A 27,207-nucleotide genomic window follows, 5' to 3' on the forward strand; every position below is an offset into this window, starting at 1 on the left:
CAGTGGCTTTTAGCTAAGAGAGCATCAGGGGTGGGGTGCAGTGGGGTAATACACAGGCTAAGGACCCACTACTGCTGGAGCATCTGGCCAGGAGGTCTGCAGGGGGACCCTGCCATCTGTGTCACTGTTTTTTTAAAAGGTCCACAGGAGACTCTGAGCTGCATTTCTTTTAAGGGCTACACTACTTTTAATAGTGCAGATCAACGATGGTCATAGTTCAATGTGAATTTTCCTTTATCATGTTGCTATGATTTAGAAAAAAAATTAAAATTTTGCAACTTTTATTACAAGAAAGAGGAAAACAGGGGAAAAATGAAACCAAGAAAATACCACTTGTTTTTTGTGTAGGCCTGCTTTTCTCAAACTGTTCAGTCTCAGGATTCCCATACTTTCTTAAAAATTATAGAAGACCCCCAAAAGCTTATTTTTTGTGGTCTATAGCCATTGATAATTACCATATTAGAAATTAAAATTGAGAAAACTTAAGAATATATTTTATTTCATTTAAAAAACAAAACCCAGTACTTGTTAACATAAATATATACCTTTTTTTTTTCCTGAGAGACAGAGCTTGAGCATGGGGGGGGGGGGGGGGGGGGGGGGGGGGGGGGAGGTGGATCCCAAGCACTCTGCCCTGAGTGCAGAACCCAACACATGGGGCTCGATCTCATGACCCTGAGATCATGACCTGAGCCAGATGCCTAACTGCCTGAGTCACCCAGGCACCCCATAAATATTTGCATTTTAATGAAAAATATTTTCTAAAACTAAAAAAGCGAGAAGAGTGGTATTTTACATTTTTAAAGATCTCTTTAAAGTCCAGCTTAATAGAAGATTGGCTGGATTCACATACCTACTTCTGCGTTCACTCTTTGACCATATGCTATTTTGGTTGAAGTACGTGAAGAAAATCTAGCCTCACACAGCTATACCATGCAGAACTACTGATGTAAGCTAGTCTAACTTTTGAAGTATTTCAAGGATCTTTTCACCCTAAAAAGCAGAACAAAGAATACTCACGTTTATAGTTTACTTACGTTAAAAGCCCAGTTTCATGACATTTAGTTGAAACTGAACTACTCAAATTAATGACTAATCTCAGAACTTCTTTGCGAAGGAGTATACGGCACATTGGTGTATCATCTGGAATTGTTTTAACACCTAAAAAAAAGATGAAAATATTTTATCTTTATCACAATAGGAAATGATTACAACTCATGAGATTTGTTTTTAAATCTTACTTAAAGATCTCACATAATCTGCACATAATCTGCCAATCATTTTGGGAACAAAATTCTAATGGAAGAGGACAACAACAGTTGCAAGAGTTGGCTAAGTATACCTGACTAAAACGGACTTGTAGTTTTGAGACAATATCTATTAACGTTATCTATCAACAACAACAAAACTAAGTATAGTTTTATTAACAATGCTTGGATATAAATCTGAAAGCTTACCTAGCAGCAGTTCTGTGCTTTTGGTGCTGCTGGCTGAGCCTTCTTGAGACACTCCATCGCTGCATCCAGAAATCCCCGAAAACTTAGAAGGAACCACTTCTAAGGGGTTATGGATAGTCTGCTCACACCAATCAGAGTATGGAATGTCTTGAAGGTCTGAAGAAAAAAATCAATTATTTCTATTAAAGTATCATAATGGTTTAATTCCTATGCTTCATTATATACCATAGACGAAATGATTTCTTGTGATTTCTTTCCAGTTTTCAACAATTATTTTCCACGATGATCTTTAAATTTGGACTGCTCAGATAGCGAAATCTGTTGAATTCTAGAGACATTTATAAATTTTATTTTCTTAAATTACAAAAATAATATATGATTAAAGAATTCAAATAAAGATGTATATAGAATAAAACAGGAAGTTAGCGTATCTACCCCGCCCCATTACTCCCACCCCCACACTAAATACCTCTCCAAAGGGAAATACGATTAAAAGTTTGACATTTATCTTTTTTTTTTTTTTTTAAGATTTTATTTATTTATTTGACAGAGAGAGAGCACAGAGGGAGAGTGACAGGGAGAAGCAGATTCCCTGATGAGCAGAGAGCTCAATGCAGGGCTTGATCCCAGTACCCTGAGATCATGACCTGAGCTGCAGGCAGACATTTAACCAACTGAGCCACCCAGGTGCCCCTGACATATGTATCTTTTAAGATGTTCTGCTACGTTAAATTTGTTTTTCTAGTTCTTTGGGTGTGTAAGTGGGATTATGCTATATTATTATTCTATGACTTGCTTTTCTCCCCATTTAATAATTATCAATATAAGAATTACACTTTCCTGAGCTTATCAGTTCATTCCTTAGAATTAAATTTACTACACTACCCAGGCACTGCTAAGGTACTCCTAGACGGGATTTTGAAATCAACCAAACATCAGTGTTGCTAAAGTGACATTAACTTTTTTTGATTTAAAATTTTCTTGAGCACTTACAGTGATCACAGCAAATGGGACATCACTGGGAAGTCTTTGGCTATCCTTTTAGGGAGTAACACTGGGCAACCTATAAAATCATACAACCTTAGTACTATAAGAAATATTGGAAATTAATTAAAGTTTTCATCTCATGAAAGAAAAGAGATTCAGAGAGAGGAGACACAACTCAGCCAGAAGATATGAGCTCTTGACAGATGGTCCAGTACTCTACTATAGCACGTTGTCACAGTAGAGAAAAAAAAAAAGCTCTATTTTTAAAACCCAGGAAACCAAACCAATGTCAATCTCTCCCTATGTTGTTTTCCACAGAATAGATATGATCCCTTCATCTTATCTCTAAACACTTCCTAGGATTACAATTTTCAAAATACTAAGTAGATAATACTTTGGTTCCTTGGAAAAGAAGATCTATAAATTTGGCATAGTTTTAAAATTTTGGTTATTAAGGAAATCATGTGCCTTTCAGGGACTTAAAAGTAACACATGCTACTTAATCATTCATTGACTTAAAAAAAAAAAAACTGCCAAAGATCTGAGAACTGAAGATGTACTTAAGAAACAGTAATGCTGAATAACCAGATAAGAGATGAATATGTTATTTTAGAATCAGTAGATAAGCTACCCAGAGACTATGATGACAAAGTATTTTCAGCACAAGGAGCAGTAAGAAAGTTATACCTCATTCAGTCAACATGTTTCTGAAAAGTTATAAACTACTGCAGCCTCACCTTTAACTTAGGATGACTCCTAACATTTCTAACCTGTTAGAATCAGGTCCTATCTCTGAACATGTTAAGCGTTCTCATTAGGGAAAAAAACAAAAATCATTCCTCTAAGCACACTAGAACCATACAATGCATAAAAATCTGTGAAGGTGGCAGATGCAGAATAAAATGTTACCAGATATCTTATTCCAATAGCCTTTCCTCTGAGCTTTACATTTTTGAACCATTACCACCAGACCAGAAGTTTTAGAGAAAGAAACATCTTGTGTTCAAGTGTTGATGTTCCTTTAAAATGATCATTAAATAGCACAGGGATTATTTTTTAGTCATCTGCCATGAACAATATGGAAGTCTTTCTGATACACAAAATCCTCAATATGGTCTACAGGAATGCTTCTCAAACTTTATTGTGCACATGAACAACCTGAGAGTCTCATGGAAGCGCAGATTCTGATTCTGTGTGTAGGGTGGAGTTTGAGATTCTGTATTTCTGACAAGCTCTCAGGTGATGCTGATGCTGCTGGTCCATTGACCATACTTTGGGTAGCAAGAGTTCTGCAGGATCTGGTTTCTGCGTATCTCTCTAGGCTGATCATGTATCTCCTTCCCTCTTACTGTCTGAGCTCTACTCACACAGGTGTCTTTTTAGACCCTACCACTCCCCATGCATGCTCCCCTGAGAGAAGACCTTTGCTCAGGCTGTTCACTCTCTCTTCAAATTTTCTATACTCCATCTTCACTTTTTTAGCTTCTAGTCATTCTTTAGATCATAGCTCAATAGTAACTTCTTTAGAAATCTCTTTTTTGACCTGCCTACTTGGTTCTATTCCTTTGCTAATACCATGTACCTATTCTTGCTGGCACTTGTTACAAATGCGGTTATTATATTCACATAATCAACTGATCAAGTGATCAATCAATCCATTCTTCCATTGCTTTCCCCACTGACTGAAGCTCAAAGAGTTTAAGAACAGTGTTTTTTTTTCTCCCCCTCTCATAAATGTTTTTCTGGCATCTAGTTTAATGCCTGACCCACGGTAGCAGCGTAATAAATATTATGTTGAGGACATGAATGAATGAATGAAGGTTTGGCGACTTTTTAACCATTTGGCCTTCCTCCCCTCACACTTCTAGGATGGGCATCAGTAGTAAACTGTAATCATTTCCCAATTCAGAGCTCTTCTTCCCTGCTGCTTCTTACTCTAACACTTCACATCACTGGCCAGCCAGCCGAGAGGCTCTGACGGCTCTGCTAAGATGAGCACCTTTCTGCCTATAGCACGTCTTTCACAAGTCCCAAACCTCCTGATGCTCTGCCTGATCACTCTCCCAGCTACAGGTCACAGATGGGTTAGAATTAGCTGTGACTGTCTTGTGACTAGGTACTTGAGGGGCTGGTTTCCCTATTTCTTGTTTGATAAAATAAGTAGAAAACAGTAAAGTAAAATCCATAGTAAGTACTTCATAAGTATTTGATGAATAAGGATACAAATGAAGAAGCAGAACTTGCAGAAACTAAAATATCATAAATGATGTAGAGCTAAATGATTTAAAACAGAATATTCTCTACTGTGTGCAATACATCAGAACAATACTGCCCAAACCTCTCACTCGCAGGAAATGACAACAATTACAACATGATGGGGCCCTGGACAGAGCTGTTCACAGTGGGAAGTGCCTAGTCCAAGGGTCTGTCCAAACCCAGGCCCCAGAGGCATGGAAACATTGAAGGAATTAATGATCTCAGCACACCCATATCCTATCTGTGGTGTATCAGCATGCTACAACTCATCAGTTGGAAAGCTCTGAATCAGAACACCAAGGAGAAATTTAGAAGAGTGACTCAGAGAACTTTGATATCACTAGATTTTTGAGTGTGGCTAGGTGATACCAAGAAAAAGTATCTACGGAAACACTTTACACACATATACAAACACATTATCAGTTTGAAGTTGCTAATATACATGGTCCCCAACTTATGATGCTTGGACTTTACGATGGTGCAAAAATGGTACACATTCAGTAGAAACTCTCTTGCTTCAAATTTTGAACCTAGAAATTTCCCTGGGCTAGCGATTTGCAGTACAATCCTCTCTTTGACACCGGACAGTGACAGCTGTCACTGCTCCCAGTCAGCCATGTGGTCATCAGGGTAAACAGCCAATACACACACATTCTGTTCCCAGAGAGCCATTCTGTTTTTCACTTTCAGTACAGTATTTAATCAATTACATGAGAAAATCAACACTTATAAAATAGACTTTGTGCTGATGATTTTGCCCAGTGTTCTGAGCACGTTTAAGATAGGCTAGACTAATCTATGTATATATTATATATATTATATATTATATATTACATATTAAATGCATTTTGACTTCAGATTTTTTTCAACTTAGGATGGGTTTATCGGGATATAACTCCATCATGAGTTGGGGAAGACCTGCATATGTCATTTGTTGAATCATACAAGAAAGCTGAATCTGAATCTGCTCTCACTAAAAACATATTGTCTACTACACAAAGCAGTATGCAGCTAGGTATTAGAAATACAAAAATGAAAAGACATGATAGTCCACACACTGAAGGAACTTAATGAGTGGAAGGGAAAAAAATAACCAACCAATAATGATTATAAGAGATCTACAAAAGGCAATGAGAGTAAAGAGGAAGGAATGTCAACATCTGACTTAGTGAGGGACAGCTTCACAGGTAAAATACTGACATTTAGGATGAGGTGGACCGGCCAAAGAGACTGACTGTGTGTGAATTTGTGTGTGAGGAGGGAGGAAGGGAAAGAGGGAACAGCAGGGAAAACTCATTTTTCATGCCTGGAATTATGAAATATAAAGAAATCTGTTGCATTCCTATACACTAATGAGGTAGCAGAAAGAGAAATTTAAGAAAACAATTCCATTTACGATTATACCAAAAATAAAATATCTAGGGAAAAACTTAACCAAGGAGGCAAAAGACCTGTATTCTGAAAACTATAAAACACTGATGAAAGAAACGGAAGATGACACAAACAAATGGAAAGATAATCCATACTCATGGATTAGAAGAACCACTATTGATAAAATACCCATACTACCCAAAACAATCTACAGATTTAATGCTATCCCTATCAAAATAGCAACAATATTTTTTACAGAACTAGAACAAATACTAAAATTTGTATGGAATGGCGAAAGACCTCAAATAGCCAAGTAATCTTAAAAATTTCAAGATACAGTACAAAGCTGAAGTAATCAAAACAGTATGGTACTGGCACAAAAACAGACTCAGAGATCACTGGAACAGAACAGAGAGGCCAGAAATAAACCCACACTTATATGGTCAATAAACCTATGGCAAATTATACAAGGGGGCAAGATTATACAAGAGGGGAAAGACAGTTTCTTTAACAAGTGGCACTGGAAATACTGGACAGCTACATGCAAAAGAAAGAAACTGGACCACTTCCTTGCACCATACACAAAAATAAATTCAAAATGGATTAAAGGCCTAAAGGTAAGACCTGAAACCATAAAACTGTTAGAGAAAATAATAGGTACTAATTTCTTTGACATTAACTATGGGAACATTTCTCTAGATGTCTCCTAAGGCAAGGGAAACAAAAGCAAAACTAAAAAATTATTAGGACTACACTAAATAAAAAGACTTTGCACAGCAAAGGAAACCATCAACAAAATAGTAAGATAACCTGAATGGGAGAAGATATTTGCAAATGACATATGCAATAATGGCTTAAAATCCAAAATATATAGAGAACTTACACAACTCAAACACCAAAAAACCAAGTAATCCAATTAAAAATGAGCAGAGGACCTGAACATTTTTTCAAAGAAGGCATACAGATGGCCAACAGACACATGAAAAGATGCTAAACATCATTCATCATCGGGGAAGTGCAAATCAAAACCACACTGAGATACCATCTCACATCTGTCAGAATGGCTAAAATCAAAACACAAGAACTAACGAGTGCTGGTGAGGATGTGGAGAAAAAGAAACCCTCATGCACTATCGATGGGAATGCCCTTTGGTACAGCCATTGTCGAAAACAGTATGGAGGTTCCTGAAAAAAATTAAAAACGGAAATACCATATGATCCAGTAATTCCACTTCTGGGTATTTACCCAAAGAAAACGAAAACACTAATTTGAAAAGATATATGCACTCCTGTGTTTATTGCAGCATTATTTATAATAACCAAGATATGGAAAGACCCAAGTGCGTATTCATAGTGACTGGCTAAAGATGTGTGTGTAGACACACACACACACACCGGAGTATTACTTGGCCATAAAAAAGAATGAGATCTTGCCATTTGCAATAAAGCTAACTGAAGTCATCAGAAAAAAACAAATACCATATGATTTCACTCATATGTAGAATTTAACAAAACAAACAAAGAAAAAAGACACAAATAAACAAAACAGACTCTAAAACACAGCAAACAAAACGGTAACTGCCAGAAGAGAGGTGGGAGGGGCCAGGATGAAAGAGATAAAGAGGATCAAGAACAGATTTATCTTGATGAACATACAGAATTGTTGAACAACTATATTGTCCACCTGAAATATAACACTGTATGTTAACTATGTTAGAATTAAAAAATAATTTAAAAAGCAAAACAGAATTGTTGTATCATTATATTGTACATCCAAAACTAATGTAACATTCTATGTTAATAATAGTGCAATTAAAGAAAAAAAAGACAACAGATCACACGAAGAATCTTGTGTGCTAGGCATGAATAGCCAGTAAAGAACTGTCAACAGACTAATCCCAGGGAATAGTATGAAAGATGAACTGGCAGGGGCCAAACTTGGAGACGAAACACTACCTCCAACCCTCCAATAGGGAAATGCTGAAGGACCGAACTAAGGCTGAGGTAGTGAGAATGGAGTAAGAGGGATGGTCAACAGAGGTGGGACAAGATTTGTGACTGGAGCAATTTAAATTAGGTGGAGATGGACATAATCACTTACCTGAATGACTACATATTGCACTTAGTTGATTACTGGGCTGGAAACCCAGAATTTCGATACAGACACAATAAAGGCAGTTATCATCTGTATGCTCCTGTAATCCAGTGTCTTCTGTACTTTCTAAAAACAGAGAAGCATCTGAATGGATTGAATTCATTATTTCCGTAAGACTCATCTGCTGTCGTAGCAAGTGAAAAGAGTTTTTTACAAGACCTCCAGTTCCAGATGGAAGACCTGTGCATAAGTAAATATGAAACAAAATCCGATAAAGATAGTATCAATGATACCTCTTTTCAAGATGTCTCAAACTATGTGAATTTTTAAATTAGGAAAATTAGGGAAGAAAACCAGAACTCTTTTTATGACTCGAAATCTTAACCTTAACTGAGGAGAAAAGAGAGTAATTTGCTTAAAATTAGGAAAATAAAGTTAGCAGATAAGCTTGTATTACTTCAATATAAAATTTTAAATGCAAAATGGAAAATTAAAATTATACAATTAAGACATAATTTCAATTATTCTCAGTATTTCCATAAAGAAACGTAATAATTCTGAGTCTATCTAAAGAGGTACTTGTTAGAAGAAAAAAAAAAAAGATTATGAAGCTTTAAACCTATGGCTGACATGCATATATTCATTAAAATCTTACTGTTCATAACAAAGAGAGATCATGTAATGCATAAGTACGTTTTTATCTCTCTCCTCTCCCCACACATGTTTCTTAGACCTTTGAGAATCAGCATTATACATTTTTCATGCATTAGTTTTTAAAAACAGAATCAAATGATCTAGTTTTTGTCTTCTTGAGAGGCTGGGTAGAACATTTTCTTAAGACCCTCACAAAAATATATTGTGGTTTAGTTTTAAATGGGCTCAAACAATTATTTTGGCATAATTTTTAAATTGACCCAAAAGTAAGTATATCTGAATTTTTAATGTCATCCTACTGAAAAAAATTTTTTAATCAACTTTGTTTTAAAAAGAATTTTCTGGGGCGCCTGGGTGGCTCAGTTGGTTAAGCGGCTGCCTTCAGCTCAGGTCATGATCCCAGAGTCCTGGGATCGAGCCCCGCGTCGGGCTCCCTGCTCGGCGGGGAGCCTGCTTCTCCCTCTCCCTCTGCCTGCCTCTCTGCCTACTTGTTCTCTCTCTCTCTCTGTCAAAAAAAATAAATAAATAAAATCTTTAAAAAGAATTTTCTTTTTAATATAAAGAAGAGTCAGTCTCATGAGAACAGAAACCATGCATTACCTCCTGCCTCATGGGCAAACACTCTGGCACCTCGATCATCGTGTGGAGGTATGTTTTTTGTCTGAAAATAGGGAATATCCTTTACCTAAAACAGATAAATTACAAAGAAGTTCACTTTATGAATATTAGCAAGATTAAATGAAATGCAATTTAAATAGAATTACTACAGCACATGAACGTACAACAAAAAGTTCATGAAAGAAGGTTAAATTACCAAAATTTGATAAAATAACAAATAATCCTTAAATTCTTATCTACTCTTGGTAATTTAAATATTAAAATAATTATTTTTAGAATTTATTTAAAATGTCTTTAGACTCCTGAGCAAATGCGGATTCTTTAGTACTATCTATCATGTAGGTATTTGTATCTCATGGGATTAGGACCACCTTATATGACTGGGCACATGTGGCTGTCCTGTGCAGGATAAATAGGTTCAAGGATTATTTAAAAAAAAAAGGAATATACTGTATACCTCAAACTTACACAACTTTGTGTTCAATGTCAAAAAAACAAAAAATAAATATTAAAAAACAAGGATAAGTCAAATGTGATTAAAAAGCAAAGTTAAAAATTCACTAAACTTCTAGAGAGAATATACCGATAAGAAATCAAACAAGATGCTGATTTAGTATGGGAAGAGAAGGAAGCATAATGTTCTGGGGACTTGGAAATACTAAATAAAAAAGTACAGAATAAAGTGAGAAAGGTGAAATAATTTTCATCATAAAATGTTTTTAAACAAAACTGCTTTAAAAAAAATTATCTTCTCCCAAAATAGTATTCACTCTAAATTGTAATTTCTAGTAAGCAGTTGTACAACATGAAATAATAGGAAAATAGAATTTATGATACCTGGAATATATCATTGATGTCTACTGGAAGAGCAAGACCAATATAGTCATCTGAACTACCATACGTTGCACTGGACACCATGGACCTCACTGAGGAGGATCGCTGCAGGGTATTTTGATTAATAGGACTTAATAAATCTTCTTTATCTAATGAAGCATAACTTAAAGCTTTCATGAACCTATAAAACCATAAAAAAAAATCCCACTTGCATTAGTTTCTTGATTTGTAATATTTATCATATAGAGGAATTACAATTTATTTTTTTAACTTCAAAAAGATAAGTAGCTAGCCAAGTACTAAACAGTGCCATCTTGTTTATTAATAGCATATAAACACTTGAAATCATTTAGCTGTTATAAAATGATATACAAAAGACCATCCATAATGAGACTGTTTGGAAAAACAACTACTATGGCCTCCCAGGTAAAAGTGAAAAGGTGGGCAATTAAGGTAACTTTCAATACCTAGAATTTAAAAAAAGTGTCCTCAGAAGTCACAGGTATGATCCAAGGACTATCTTCACAATCATTTCAAACTAGTAAATTTGCTATCATACAACTAAGGGCATGTCTATTAACTCCATTTAACATTATTTTTATGAAAAATAAGAATACTTATCATCCTTTGTGTGGTAATTAATGCTTTAGCAACAAGATTTATGTAACACAGAAGACACAAAACAGCAATAATGTTATCATTTGTAAATATTACAAGACAGTTTTATTTAAAGCACTGATATGTCTGCAATACACTCCTTACTAGTGACTCCATAATAAATATGGTATACTGATATTTCCTTAAGATAAAGGTTTCTTATTCATGCAACATACATGCTAAAATATTGACTAGGCACCTGCTTTGTATATACAAGGCACTACACAAGGCTCCACAGTTAAGGTACACTGGCATTTAGAAACCCAAGTCATTTAAAATGTAACAATGTAGCCTGATATTTAAAAAAGGAGTTATTTTATAATGCACACAAAATCCTTCAAAATTGTAGCTATTAAGATTATCATAGTTGGGGCGCCTGGGTGGCTCAGTCGGTTAAGCATCTGCTTTCAGCTCAGGTCATGATCCCAGGGTCCCGCATCCGGCTCCTTGCTCAGCGGAGGGAGAGCCTGCTTCTCCCTCTGCCTGCTCTGCCTGCCGCTCCCCCTGCTTGTGTTCTCTCTCTGACAAATAAATAAAATCTTAAAAAAAAAAAAAAAATTATCATAGTAAAAACCACTCCTAATTTCTGCTTAAAAGACTCCTAACTGAAATTGACAAATTTCATAAAATAGGTCAGTGGTTTTAAAATTAAATTGTTAAGCCTCTCTTATTTCATAAAACTCTTAAAGGAGTATTGGAGGTGGAGGAGGTGGTGGATACTTGCCTTCCCAATCCCTATTTCAACTGACTAGCTCCATTTTAATCTATTCCACATATTGGGTTTCCACAGAAATGTTTTTGCGAAGAGAGATTCTCTACTTAAAAAGCAACATTCAAAAAGCTTAAAACCACTGATCTAGTCCAAATTCTATTAGATGAGGCAACTGAGGCCTAGATATTTCAAAATTCATGAACTTTCCCACACAGATTCATAATAGTGAGCAAATGAGGTCTGCTTGGTTTTGTCCTGGATTGATGAAGTTTTGCAAAGCTACTGAAGTCTAGGCAGATGAGACATTACAGCATAATTTATGAAACCTTCTTCAAGTTCATTCACTCAGTGCCAGGATTAGAATTTAGGATTAAGGATTCCTATTTCAGTGTTTGTTCTACCATGTCCCAAGGAAATATCTCAGTGAGATACGATTTTTAAGACTGCTGGACTCATGCTATCCATTATACCATAGGTATGTATCTGCATGCCTACCCTTTTAATTTTATAAGAAAACAAAACAAATAATAATAATAGTCCTTCTCAGACTGGATTCCAAACTGTTATTTTGAAGTAAATTTGTAGTTAGCTTCCATCACTTTCATTTTCTCTGAACTAACCAAAGGTAAGAAGTAGGAATAGAAAGACTAATGCCGACACGGTTTTTCCTCCATGGAACCTGGTACACACACAGTAAGTACTAAATGCAATTTGAAAAACAAATGAAAGATTTGATGAACATAAAGTTCTGTTATGCCGTCACACCTTTGTACAAGCTGTTCCTGTCTCTTGACTGTTATTTCTTGTTTTTATTTTTTTCCCTCCCAGAAATTAAAACATCTATTCATCCTTTATGTAATGCCAATAACTTGGCATTTTACTCCAGGAGTAAAATTTCCAAATAACTTTCTTCTGGTCTAACAGAGAATATAGGAAATAAGATTCTAAGAACCCAGATTGGTTAGGAAATAAGTGATTTGGGGTAGCTGTCTTTTCTGGTCTATTCTTATGAATATTTAAACAGTACAACTCTTTAATCTATGCCTTCATCAATTTGGATAGAAACGGCCTGCTTCGATGGGATATAATCAACCAAATCGTGTGAAATCTTAACAGCTCTCTGGTGACGTTGCACTGAGCTGTACGATGGTGCAACTCCTACTGCTTACTTCGCTCGGCTACATTCCTTACTGCTCTGGCTGCTGCGGTGGTCTCGAATTTTCAAATACTTTGTTGTAATACAAAAGTTTCCTCCTTTGCTACCAGTTTTATCAGCTGTCCTTTCCTGTTATAGTGTTCCTACCAATCAGAAGCTTCTAATTGTTGCTCCCATAGGCCTGAAAACGTGACATCAAAGCTTGTTAGGATAAGTATCAACTTTGAATGTGGGTCAGAGGTATCTCTTCTGAATACAATTCATGAACCTTACTGCATAGATTGAGACTAGTGAGCTATTAACAGATTTGCCTTTGTTCTGAATCGATGAGGTTGCCAAAGATGGGTGAGTTCCTGTATGAGACATCACTGCATAATTTATAAAATTCTATCAAATGGGATATAATTTATTATCTGCTACAAAGGAACCCCTTCTACTAAATGCATTAGCATTACTGAAATAAAACTGCTTAATAACTTTTTAATGTTATTAAGAATTTGGTTCTGTAAAAGCCAAATGGGTTACATAAGGAAATAACTACCCATAATGCTAATGATGATGATATGTGTCAAGCACTATTCTCAGTATTTGACAAATACTAATCCATTTAAATAAATGGGAATTAATAACAAAAACTAAGTAAATTTTTAGAAGTATTTGGCCCAACAGTAACAACAACAACAACAACAAAAAAACAGGTACAGAACCTTTGCAACAACCAAATTTTACATTGCATATATTTTAAAGGTAAAATCAAAATTGTTTATTTTGATCAACCTGGTCACAATCTTTAGATATGGCATAGAAATTCCCTAAAAGTTCTTGAGCACAGGCAAATTGCTACTGCTGAATCCTGCAGGCCAATTAATTCACTTAATGTTCATTAGGTTCCTACTAAATAATCACAGCTACTTAAGACAAACTGAAAAGAATTTTACTAAAATTTGTAGTTACTTAAAAAATATAGTAATAATAAAGGTCAACTTTTGGAGCCTTAAATTGACCTACCTGAAAAGGTTGTTTGTTATTGTAGGTCTTAAGCTCCTGATTCCCCCGACATGCTTCTTTTTAAAATCGATCCTTGCAGAAGCGAGAAATAAAAAAAAACTTGTGACTTGTGTGTCCTTGCAAACCATAGATGTTTATTTCAGGGCCTAAAAGAATTTCTTTTCCCCCCTCGCAGCTGCAAGAATCCATTTCAAATCATATCGGGTAACTAGGAGCTTAGAGCCTACCATAGTAAACAATTACAATTGGTCAGTTCTGAGGCTTATGTAGATGTAAAACCTGTCTAGTGCTTTCCAGTTAAGTCTGTTAAAATGCAACCACTATTGTTCATTTTTAAATGTTCATTTGCTCACCTGCTTGGTGTTAACCTGGACTCAAAGCTGCTGGCCTTCATGGTGATGGTGTCGGTAAACAGCACATCTTTTGCTGGGGATGCCAAAGCCTCAGAATGAGATAAGGACGGATGCATTCTTTGTTGCTGCAATCTTTTCAGCGTAGCATAGCCAAAGGCGTCTCTAGAACTCGTGTAACTAAAGTTACAATCTGCTAGACTTTTAATCGTAGCAATAGAGGGTGCTTTAAGGGACTGTGCTCTTCTAGGAAGTGTGTGAGAAGAACCTGGAGGCACCAGGGACACGGAGTTTGATTTGGAGAGAGACAGATGGTTAGACTGTGGCGTCAAATAGTGGCTTGTCTTAACAGTTTTAGTACTTACCACAGTACTCATACTTCCACAGTCTGTGTCCACAGTCGTAGCATCGATACCTACTGTTTCTCGTGAAGGACTTGAACTCATTGAACTTATGCCACTTGTTGTAGTGTCTGTATTAAAACTCTGGCTACGTATCTTCATATGTGAGCTTGTTGAACTTTCTACGACTAATCTCTCTCGGCTTGTGTTTTCTCTGTGATTCTCTGTACCAAGACTCTTCGTGAATTTTAAGTCATTCTCTCCAATACTTGGAGTACTACCAGTGTCTTCAATGTGCTTATTCCCAACAAATGAAGTTTCTAATTGTAATGTCTTCTGTACTGTGGATATGGGTGTGAAATCATCACTATGATTAAAGTCAACACTGGGCTCCGTAAGTGTTCTGATCCGCCTGTTGTTTGTCTTATTTTCGGATGACAGTTTCCCTCCTTTCGGATCACTGCTACTACGATGTTTTTTATTAGGCAAAGTAAGCGAATTTAAGATACGATTCTTCACAAGTTTACTAGAAGCAAAGAAAGGGAATGAATTTTTATCCTTTATAGGTCCAGGTCGATCATAAAATGCTGGCTCTGTATCTTCATTGATGTCAAGAAAAAACGTACTGGTAGAGCTGCTGCCGAACCGGTCATCCTCCATTATGAACATACCTATGATCAAAGGATTGTTAATAAAAGCACATAAAAAAATGACGAAACAAAATCATGGCAACTGTTAGTGACATATTTCAAGAATATTTTGTTGAATAGTCATCTGGGAAAAAATTTTTTCAAAAATAAAGGGTTAAATTGCTGAGAAGCCACATAAAAAAAAAAAGAACTTCCTGAGACCAAGTGTTTGAACTTAAATAAAATGTGAAATTATGTCATTATAAGGAACTTCTGTTATTTCCCAAGAAAAACTAAAGGATTCATTATGGCACAGTTTACATGAAGTGTTGTTTTTTTTTTTTTTTGCTTGACTGTTTTAATGGCAGGGAGTTTCCAAAACCTCTAAATATTCAGCATACAATTAAAGGAAAAGGGAGATTTGACCATGGATGTTCACTCAGTTGGTACAGATTCTTGTTAATTTTTCAAATCACAATAGTGGGAGAAATTAATCTTATAAGAAATGAATTCTTAGTCTTAAAATATCTTTTAAAGAACCAAGTCAGAGCATTTTAAATTCATGTTTAAATCAGTTAGGCTTATTTATTTTCCTTTAGGTACTAAGTAACTCATCTAAATTCAGTGTCTAACTCTAATAAAGAAAAAAGACTCAATCTGGGTGTCCAATGACATCTATGAGCTTTTATCCTATTTTTATTTTTAGCTTTTTGTTCAATAGTTATAAACTACTTCAAATTTATTTTGAAAGAAAGCAAAATAAAATCCCAAATAAACCTGCATAATGTATTTTCAGATTTTGTCAATTCTAAGATGCACGTTTTTCACAAGTAATTCTCTAAAATCAGAATGCATCTTGTAATCAGTGGTATGTCCTAGTTTAATAGGCAGTATTTTTTTCTTCTTTTTTAGTGATACATAAAATACTGGTGCATCTTATAATTCACAGCATCTTAGGCCTGGTAAAATATGGTTTGAAAAATGTTGCACTATCTTCTTAAAAAGAACCATGTCTTAAGTTTTGTACGACTAACAATATTTAGCACAGGGCTTAAAACCACAAACTGTTTTTTATTTAATTGATTTTTGATACTCTATCTTTTAACAGTTTCAATATTTAGTTTTAAAATTTAGCTCTTCTCTCAAAAATGAATATGTAAATATAGTATCTCTTAATAAATACATTCTGGTTCAACAATCTCTGTATCTGAAAAATGAGTGAAAAAGTATGTAAATGAAGGTAAGCAAATATTTACTTTTAGATTTTATGATAAGCAAAAAGGGGAACAGGTTCTTCTGGCACATGGCTTATTTTTTAACTCTGTCAGTAAGACTTTTCCGAAGGCTATTTAGAAAAGCAAGGAGAGAGAACAATGTAGTTTGGTGGCTATTACTCTCTGTTGTGAAAAGATAACACATTCTCCAAGACCACATTATTGCCAAATTATCTTAGAAAAAAGTAAATTAGGAATGTAACAAATACATTTAAATTGTGACATTACAAATACAAATGTTAATTTCAGCTAACTTTATATGATCTTGTCAACAATACTCACTTGATGGTGCAGATTCACTTTCACTATTATGTCTAGAGCTGGTTGACTCTGAGTTCAAACTCAGGGTGCTTGGGATAGATGAAAGTTCATTACAGAGTTGTTCTACATCATCTGGAACCACAGGCCACAGATGTTTGCGACTGTGCCTTACAGAATCCCAGCTGTGACATTTCAGAATATCACAGCCCTGTTTGGTTTTGGCTATGAGCCCAAGCACATATACACAGGTCCTATATGTAAAAGATGTAGTAATGACAGTTTATAATTCCAAACTGAGATTTCTTAAAGCAACCAAAATATTAGTTTGCTATATGTACATTTGAATTTTCTTTAAAAGTCATTAAAAATTGTTTAGCTTGTAGAAAAATGTATTAAAATGAGTTAGGGGTAACTTAGAAGCCATAAGTAACATGAACACCTTCCTAATATAGATAGTAATTACAAAGAAGTAGTTTAAAAGAACATAATGCAATCTTAGGGGGAAAATGACATATATTAACTTTTCTGGGATAAATCTGGAATATATGGGCTATTGGACTACTGCATATACACTATACTTTCACTGTTTACCAGTTACTAAACTTCAACATTATAATGATAAAAATGAAACAGTAACATTAAGCAAGGAGTTCCTTAAGATGTTTACCTTAGTGCATCTAAAAAAAAAAATTTTTTTTTTTTTTTTTTTTTTTAAGTAAACTCTACTCCCAGTGTGGGGCTTGAAATCATGGCCCCAAGATCAAGAGTCGCATGCTCTACTGAGCCAGCCAGGTGAGCACCCCACCCTTTTCTTTTTAAATCTTATCTCATTAGGATTTTCAGTGAATTAATAGTTCTATTGGACTACTGAATCATAAAATACTCTTCCCTCACAGCCATTTGTGAACAAGAATATATACATTAGAAAGATTTGTGAGTAAAATAACATACCCTCTGATTGAAAGAACCTCACACTGCTTTGCAAGTTTTAGTATATCTGGAATCACATTTTCTTCCTGTAGCAAATTGAGACCCCAATTTGATGAGCCAATATTTCCCTGAAAGAAAAGAAATAACTTGTATCAAATATATTTATAAGAGTAACTCTTTCAAGAAATTTGGAGAGCTATCAAAAAATTTAACCCCATCTATGAGAGAGAAAAAAATGTGAAAAAAACCCTTAAATATGGAACTTTAGAAATTAATGCTCCATTTGTCTTAGAAAGAAAACTAATAGCTTAATCATTTATTTTTCAGTCTAAAAATATATTTAAAATGGGCAGAAACAATCTTGGTCTTAGAATATTAATCTGAGAACAAGTTCTAAATAAAATGATTTTTATTATTAATGGGAAAATTTTTAAAAAATCTAAAAATGATGAAGATTTTATAGAAGTGTTTATTACAAACCAAGGCCCAAAGAGATGCTTTCAGTTTTTTAATTTCTTCCCATTTATCCAAATCTGGTGTACGAACATTGTGACAGAGTTCGGTAATAATATTCTGGAGAAAGAAAAAAAAAAGAAAAACAAAGCATGAGTAACAATATGCTTTCAATGCATCTTAAAACCAAATTTTTAAGGTTTGCATTTAGTAATGTTTGCATATTTAAAATTCTAAAATAATTTTATGTAAACTTTCTTAAGCAGCATTAGCGCAGGGGCTCTGAGTTCCTATTCTGGAGTTAGCACTTTCTAGCTATGTGGTTTTGAGCAAGTTAGTTAATCCCCCATGCCTTGATTTCCAATCTCTAAAATAAGGATCTGTTTCATAAGGTGTAATGATCTAATCATTACATACAAAGTGCTTAACAAAGTACTTAGTACCTAACATTATAAAAATGTTAGTCACATTATCAGTTTTTTAAATAGAACATAATACTAGTGAATTAAAAAAACTAGTATGAAAGATATATGCTCCAAAAGTCTTCACAGGTTTAATATAAAAATAGGACACTATAGAGTACGTTTATGCAAAACTTTGGCTCCTGGGATGAACACTGATACAAAAATGAACTAAACTGCCAGATTACTAGAGTTCAAAAGACACACATGCAAATACTTCCATTTCTAAAATCAGAAGAAAGTCGCATTTATTGAAAACACTTAGTAGCAAGACATATTCACAGCCATACATTTGGTGTGCATATAATCAAAGAATAACTGCTTGACACTAAGCCTGTTATATTCCATGAGGTTTAAGGGAATAGTACAGACAGCAACTACACTTCCAGTTTGTTGCTCACCAAAGATAACTGAATCTGTATCAGGTTCAGTTTAACTTCCCAACAGGAACAATGAAGAAATTCAGTTTTTCGTATGTTTCTACTAACAAGATGAACTTCCCAACAAACTATAAAGGACAGAACTCAGACTTAAAGTGGCTTACTTTACGTAACAAATTAGCTATGCAAAAGTTGACACAGGGAAGTCAGGGAAAGGCATGCAAACCAGTGATCTATCAGGATTACGAACAAAGAATGCCTAAGTCAGTTATAAGATAGAGGGCTTTAAAAGCAATTATGCTGCTAACTTTAAGGCTTTTGAGTAGTTTTTGCAAAGGTAATACTTTAGCAATATTGAGATTTTTTTCTATAATTGTAGTTATTTAAAACAAGTTAATTATGTTTTTACCTGTACTTCCAACAAATGACAGCCTGTTTTGTGGTGTACCAGTTGTCCATAGAGGTGTACAGGCAGGTAGACATGAGGACGCTGTAATCTAGTATAATAAAGATGATTGATATACCTATTGCCTCATTTACAATATGCTAATTAAAACAAGGACTACTAATAAAGTACTAGGTAAAGATGTAATCTCTCGGCATACATAAAAATATGGAAGTGGAAAAGCGTGAGGATTTCTCTAGAAAAATAACAGTTTAGCTGGCCTCAAAGTAGTGAGTAATAGTAAGAGAGCTGAGACCAGAAAAACAGACTAGGGTAAAAGCATGGAAGGTATATAAATTATATTAGTAAGGGTATTCAGCATGTTATGAGTGCCACTGGAATTCTTGAGTGGTCAATGATATGCTTTAAGATTTTTTTCTTATGTCAGTGAAGGGAAAAAAATCTCTAAGTACTCAGAAAATTTCAAAAAATAAAGATTATGAACTGGTTTTGAATTTTATATTAGAGGACAAGTTAATAAATTATTCCATTAACTAGACTCTACCTTTGGTTACTCCGACGAACATAGTTATCACCATCAATTGGCTTTCGGTAAGTAGTAAGTGCTTCATTAAGTTGTTCCTCAATCAAGTCAACATATTTTGAATTATATTCCTGGAAGATAATACTGTCTTAATTGTATACAGTATCATATTGTTCATTAAATTCGTAACATATTAGGTACCTACCAAATCTTAAAAGCATAAATATGAGAAAAATGAACATCTGTACAGAAAATTTAAAACATTTTTAAAAATGGTAGAACAAGGTATTATGAATGCAAATGCTCTATCATACCCAAAAGCTGCCTGCTTATACTCTTATCCCCATTTTCAATTATTATTTTAGAGTCCATATAAGTAATAGTTTTGTTTTTCATCTTAATTAAATCCCTTTCCCTATTAAATATGAACAAAAACTAGCCTCTTAATATTAAACCATAAACATATTCACTAGAAATTTAAAAAGGAAAATTAAATGAATTGTATCATTTTAGCACCTTCCGACATCTCTTTCCCCACTGATTTGAATCACCTCAAATGCAAAAAATGTTTCCAACTAAAACTTGAAAAACTAGCTAAATTCTTTAAACTGAAAGTCAGTCATACTGCCATCTTCATTGCAAAACATCTCCACTTTACTTTTTCCCTTTTATTTTTTAACATTTTTTAATTTAAATTCAATTAATTAACATATAACGTATTATTGGTTTCAGAGGTACAGGCCTGTGATTCATCAGTAATTATACTACCCAGTGCTCATTATATCACATGCCCTCCTTAACGCCCATCACCCAGTTACCCCACCCCTCCACCCACTTCCCCTCCAACAACCCTCAGTTCGGTTCCTATGATTAAGAGTCTCTTATGGTTTGTCTCCCTCTCTGGTTTCATCTTGTTTTAATTTTTCCTCCCTTCCCTTATGATCCTCTGTTTTATTTCTTAAATTTCACATATCAGTGACATCATATGATAATTGTCTTTTCTCTGATTGACTTATTTCGCTTAGCATAATACCCTCTAATTCCATCCACATCATTGCAAATGGCAAGATTTCGTTTTTTGATGGCTGTGTAATATTCATGTGTATGTGTGTGTGTATGTGTGTGTGCATACCACATCTTCTTTATCCATTCATCTGTCGATGGACATCTGGGCGCTTTCCATAGTTTGGCTATTGTGGACATTGCTGCTATAAACATTGGGGTGCAGGTGCCCCTTCAGATCACATTTCTATCTTTGGGGTAAATGCTAAAAGATCTCCACTTTAAACTGTTTAGAAGGAATTGGTAGAACCTCTTTGGAAAGCAATTTGGCAGTATGTATCAAAAATGTTACTTCACATACTTTTTTTTTTTTGAAGATTTTATTTATTTATTTGACAGAGAGAGACACAGTGAGAAGGGAACACAAGCAGGGGGAGTGAGAGAGGGAGAAGCAGGCTTCCCGCTGAGCAGGGAGCCCAATGTGGAGCTCGATCCCAGGACTCTGGGACCATGACCTGAGCTGAAGGCAGACACTTAACGACTGAGCCACCCAGGCGTCCCGTTACTTCTCATACTTTTTGGCTCAACAACTACACTTTTAGAAATTTATTCTATAGAAGTATATGTACAAGCATGCAAAGACATATGGAAGAATATCCAGCAAACACTGTTTACTAAACAAAAAAAGTTGGAAACAATGTAAATACAGGAGTGGTTATAAAAATTAAGGTACATTCACATAATGTACTATGCAGCCATCAAAAAGAACAAGTTAGATTTAAATGTATAGCTCTGAAAAGATCCCTCAGATATACTGCTAAATGAAAAACTTATCTACACTTGAAAATAGAACTCATTTGTATTTTTAAATAAAGAGTATGTACATATAGGGGACTCAGTCGTTAAGTGTCTGCCTTCCGCTCAGGTCATGATCCCAGGGCCCTGGGATCCAGCCCCCCATCGGGCTCCCTGCTCAGCAGGAAGCCTGCTTCTCCCTCTCCCACTCCCCCTGCTTGTGTTCCCTCTCTCGCTGTCTGTGTCAAATCAATAAATAAAATCTTAAAAAAAAAAAAAAAGAGTATGTACATATAGATGGATAGAACATTTCTGAATGCTCACAAATAAACTATTACAGATATTACCTTCAGAAAAGACAGATTAAGGGCACAGGGAGACATTTTTCATTCAAAACCATTTTAGACAACTTGAATTTGGTTAGTTACCTTAACTCCCTACTTCAAGCCTCTAAAAACGTACTTTTCCTTTTTTCCTTTAGGTTCCACATTTACTTTGTAATAGCAATATGAGGTTTTACTATTATCAGTGTACCATAATTATTACTACTGCTACTATTACCACTACACTACTACCAAACTCTCCTCTCTATATGAAAATCTTAGTGCAAAAAAGGCATATATTCTGAGCTTTATACAGGAGTAGTTATATTCCTGTGGCTAATCTTTTGACCAGGGGCATTCATTTGGAAAACACTAGCCAAAGGTCAGGGGTATGGTTTATAGCTGTGAAATGCACTGAGTTTCTAATGTGGGTTATCTTGAGGATTCTGCCCAAAAGGACCAATCTGGAGGGGTAAGAAAACCCCAACTGAGGGGTGGACCTCTACCTCCCTCTGCCTACCTAGGAGGCAATATAAGTAGGCAAGCAGAGGAGCCGCTGCCCTAGTCAAAGGAACTGAAAATAAAGAGATCCACAGTGGTGAGGTCTTTGAGAAACCCATGACAGTAACCCTAAAGTAGAAGAATTAACATTTGAAATCTGCCACACTCAAAGCTAAATAGCCCAGGTAACAACTGTACCAACTGAGTAAGTCTGTTCTTGCCCCCCATGCCTCTTCCTCTTCCTGCTCCAAAGCTGAAGAAGCCCTAAACTGGCAGGCAGCTAGTAAATGGAGAGGAGATGAGCACAGAGCGTGATGAGATTAACCGAATCCTCCCTCCACTGTAGTGTTTCTATGTCTGTATCAGGCCTGGGTGCTCGGGTGAAGTTTTAAACTGAATGAGTGAGAATTTTTAATATTGTACTGGCCTGGATGTTTTATTACCTTGAAACAGAGACAGTCTCAGTTCATGCTGGCATGCCATAAGCTAGTGGGAGGAAACTGAATACAGTGAGCATGGGCTTTGGAATCAAAAAGCACCCCTGCTCTATTTTTAAGCTCTGTGACCTAGGATAAATTACTCCTCTAGGATAAAGCTTACTCTCCTTAGCCTCAAAATTTTCATTCACAAAATAGAAATAACAGAATATATTTCACAGGGTTGCCCTGAGGATTCAATGAAGTAAGACTTGAAATGGTAGACAATCAGTAAGTTAGTTCTCTTCCCTTTCTCCTTTTCTCTAATTCGAGAGGACTATGTTGTCTTTATTTTTTTACACCTTCCATTTACTGCCTAACTAACTGTAACTACAATTCAGCATCTGTTTGTAACTTTCTACTGAAAATGCTCTAGCAAAATTCACCAATGACCAAACTGTCAAATTCAACAGTTTATTTTCTATTGCTCATTTTATGTGACCTCTTTAACAAATATCTATCACTGGCCTCTCCTTCCTGAAGCATCCTTTAGTGACACCATTCTCTCTGGCAATTTTCTCAGTGTCTTTGTCCTTCTATTCCCCTCATTAAACCAGAATGTTCTATAGGGAGGAATTTCTAGTTTTCTTTCTTTTTTTGTTCCTTATATCTTCCCTGGTGATCTCACTCATTTCAGGTTTCAGCTACTACTATATACTGAGGACTCCCAAACTGCGATCTTCAGCACATATCTGAGCTCCAGATCCACAATTCCAAGTATTTTCTGGATACCATCACTTGGTCATCCCACAGAGCAATACAATTCAACATATTCAAAACTCATTAACCTCATCCTGCAAACCACTTTTTATAATCACAATCTCTTTTTTTTAAGATTTTTAAAAATTTATTTATTTGAGATAGAGTGAGCACCCGTGAATGAACATCAGTTGGGGGAGGGGCAAAGGGAGAGGAGAAGCAGACTCCCCACTGAGCAGGGAGCCCGACCTGGGCCTCAATCCCAGGACCCCAGGATCACGACCCGAACAGAAGGCAGATGCTTAACCACCTGAGCCACCCAGGCGCCCCTGTAATCACAATCTCTTCATGGTGATCCACTGCATGCTCAGTCAATGATATCAGAAACTTTAAGAGTCAAGATGGACTCTTCATTCATTATATCCAATCTATCCACACCTCCTGTCCATCTTATTTCAAAGATGCCCAGAAAATGTATCCCTGCCTATCCAATCTCAGCACCATTGAAGTTCACATTCTTACCAATTCTTGCTTAACTGGTCTCAATATTCCTAGGCTTTACCTTTGATGACCAAATATCCATTCCTACACTCTGATCTGTCATGTTTCTAAAGCACAGCTCTGATTATGACTAGTCTTTGAACACCTATCATTCCCCCACTTCCGATAAAATTGAAATCCCTTGATGACATAATGTGGTTTATAACGCCTTCTATAATCTAGTTCTAACTTACCATTCTAGTCCCATCTTGCCACTCCTCACTTATCCTAGCCCCAACTACACTGGAATATAGCTTTCTTCACAAGTCTGAAGTTCCAATAATCTATACAGATTTATTATTCTGCACCCTCAGCCTTAAATACCCTTCTCCCAATTTATTTACTTACTCCTCAAGACTATTTCAAATATCATATCCTTTCCTGATCACACCTAACATTTCTTTTGCTAATTCTAATCCCTAAGGTAGAATCATTAACCCTTCCTTTGTGTTTCTTTATACACTGCACATGCCTTTGTTATGGCAGTTACATTTTGTACCTACTATGTGAAAGTACTGTACCAGATATGCTAAGCAACTTCCTAATATAATTTGTATAATAAGGTGACCGATTTTACCATGGTAATTTAAGTAACTTCTATTTATGAAATAAAACTATTACATCTTATTTCAAGTCCCCAATTCATTAATTATTGAAAGACTTCATGCCTAAATTATGTTTTTGTTTTTAAAGATTTTATTTATTTGACAGAGAGAGAGAGAGAGCAAGCACAAACAGGGGGAGCAGCAGAGGGAGAAGCAGGCTCCCCATCGAGCAGGGAGCCGGACGTGGGGCTCGATAGCAGGATCTGAGCTGAAGGCAGACGTTAACCGACTGAGCCACCCAGACACTGCCTAAAGTATGTTTTATAGTTACAGTATTTTTAAAAGGTGAGAATTTCTTGTGAAATATGGTTCAGTATAGACAATATCATGATTGAAATGATGAAGAACCCAAAAATTATTTGCATTAGAATTGATTACCCATGGGTTTCTAAGATGCTTTGACAATTTATAATGCTTCAAACAAAATAAAATCACAGTGATGACCAACTAAAGAAAAGCTAGGAAGTTAACTAATAACAAGAAGTTTGTTCTCAGGTTTATGTCAAGAAGCATCCTAAAAATAAAGTTTAAAATATTTTATCTGCTTGGTACAGTTGTTTTACAATCTTCCTTCATTTAGGAAAATTGTTTTAGTTACAGCTTAAAAGGGCTATCATAAGGGACCCAAGAATAAGAATAAAAGAAATGATAGTAAACACGGTTAATAAATTATACCAGTAGATTATATCAATTAAACTGAAAGCAAAATTTCAATAGAATATACACAAAATCAATAGTTTGCTCTAAAATAATGTGGTTTAAAAAATGGATAAATATAAACACAAATACATAGAATTTAAGACTGGACTTCATATGAATGTTTAAATATTTAACCTCTTTAGCTTCAAGACACCAATATAAAAAATCCTCTAAATTCATAGATCTATTTCCTAAGATAAAAACATAAACTGAAGCTTACTCAACAGAAAGTTACCTTGTGCCATTTTTCCAATTGTTTTGCTACATAACCCCTTTCATTCAGATAGGAAAATCCTTTTGGAATGGAAAGAAATCTGTAAATTAAAACAAACAATAGTTTAACACAGAGTCTGACCACAACTGTTTAAGGAGTTAAACTATCTTAAGCAATACTATGTTTAAAGAGCTTAAAGACTTTAGGAATAGCTTCTTCCTGAGAGTAAAAGGTCAACTATTATTTACTGTAATTTCAAATACAAATAAATTTTCATAATCTTGCAAAAACACATGAATCCAATCACAGTAAAGAAAATGTCATGAAAATCATAAGGACACACAGAAATGTAAAGGAAACATTAAGGAAAACAATGAAAAACAATGAAACAACATTAAGGAAAACAATGAGTTTCAGTATTAAAGGATATCTAAGATTCTAAAATAGACCTCTTTCAGAAGTTAACACTAAACTTTTTTTTTTTTTAAGATTTTATTTATTTATTTGAGACAGAGAGAATGAGAGAGAGAGAGCACATGAGAGGGGGGAGGGTCAGAGGGAGAAGCAGGCTCCCTGCCAGGGACTCCAGGATCATGACCTGAGCCGAAGGCAGTCGCTTAACCAACTGAGCCACCCAGGCACCCAGAAGTTAACACTAAACTCTAAATTTAAAGTGTTTCCTATTTGGATTTGAATCCAACTTTAAAACACACTGCTAAAGAGAACACAACAAAAAACACAACTATAAGAAAAATTTACTTAACATTTACCTCAGGAGGAGAAGCAAACCCTTGTCTCCAAGGTGGGATAAAGCTGGCTTCATCTGAATAAGAGCATGAAGATTGGCCTAAAAAAGGTAATTATTAGGCAAATTAACAATTGCAAAATGATAGTAAATTATGTTTCCAAAACATCTGTATTAAGTACATTATAATTTCACATAATTTTCTATTAAAATTGAGTACTTTAATAATTAAAATTAATTTAATAATTAAAATACTTAAATAAAAATTCATGTCTAAGTATTTTATTATAAAATAATAAACCTTCACCTTGTCTTCACATGCTTCATCAAGAATATCAAGAGCTTCAGAAGAAATAGTTTTGTTTTTATCATGTAGCTGGGTCACTAGTAATTCAATTCCCCAATTATTGAAGAATTCAACATTAGCTCTCAATAATACTCTTAAATGTTTTGTTGCATACAGCCTGCAGGCCTACAAAGATAAAGGAAAATATAAAAACAAACAAAAAAACCCCAAACTTAATGGATAGCCTATTTGGACTTTTTTGGGGGACAGTTTTGCTACTTGAAAATGGCAGAAAAATTGGAATTGAGGGTCTAGCCCCTGATACATTTTCTTAGTACTAGTAAATATTTCTGTTTCAATCTAGCTGCTTCTTCCCCTTCATAGAAAGATATGGGTACTGTATACAGTTCCTTGGAGGAACTACTTTTATTTTTATTTTTTTTAAAGATTTTATTTGACAGAGAGAGAGAACAGGAGAGCACAGGCAGGGGGAGCAGCAGAGGGAGAGG

At 35.2% G+C, this 27,207-nt stretch overlaps 1 protein-coding gene across 6 annotated transcripts in view; it reads right to left on the reverse strand.

Annotated features, from left to right (window-relative positions):
• Positions 1–27,207, reverse strand: part of LOC118006531 (rapamycin-insensitive companion of mTOR) — a 122,001-nt gene that overhangs the window by 5,094 nt on the left and 89,700 nt on the right. For 3 of the 6 annotated variants that reach the window (XM_034999207.1, XM_034999210.1, XM_034999213.1), the window contains 15 exons: positions 26,720–26,884; positions 26,438–26,514; positions 25,689–25,767; positions 19,835–19,944; positions 19,294–19,381; positions 18,071–18,163; positions 17,612–17,718; positions 16,682–16,911; positions 14,159–15,167; positions 13,806–13,877; positions 10,276–10,453; positions 9,421–9,505; positions 8,173–8,406; positions 1,458–1,613; positions 1,038–1,161 (listed from right to left, as the gene is read on the reverse strand). In XM_034999207.1, the coding sequence (XP_034855098.1) occupies positions 1,038–1,161; positions 1,458–1,613; positions 8,173–8,406; positions 9,421–9,505; positions 10,276–10,453; positions 13,806–13,877; positions 14,159–15,167; positions 16,682–16,911; positions 17,612–17,718; positions 18,071–18,163; positions 19,294–19,381; positions 19,835–19,944; positions 25,689–25,767; positions 26,438–26,514; positions 26,720–26,884 (2,807 nt within the window). The remainder of the gene's footprint in view (positions 1–1,037; positions 1,162–1,457; positions 1,614–8,172; positions 8,407–9,420; positions 9,506–10,275; positions 10,454–13,805; positions 13,878–14,158; positions 15,168–16,681; positions 16,912–17,611; positions 17,719–18,070; positions 18,164–19,293; positions 19,382–19,834; positions 19,945–25,688; positions 25,768–26,437; positions 26,515–26,719; positions 26,885–27,207) is intronic. The other 3 variants (XM_034999209.1, XM_034999212.1, XM_034999208.1) reach the window with 3 other exon arrangements.

Source organism: Mirounga leonina, unplaced genomic scaffold, assembly GCF_011800145.1.
Source record: "Mirounga leonina isolate KUSES-001 unplaced genomic scaffold, KU_Mleo_1.0 Mir_97, whole genome shotgun sequence".
Taxonomy (NCBI): Eukaryota; Metazoa; Chordata; class Mammalia; order Carnivora; family Phocidae; genus Mirounga; species Mirounga leonina.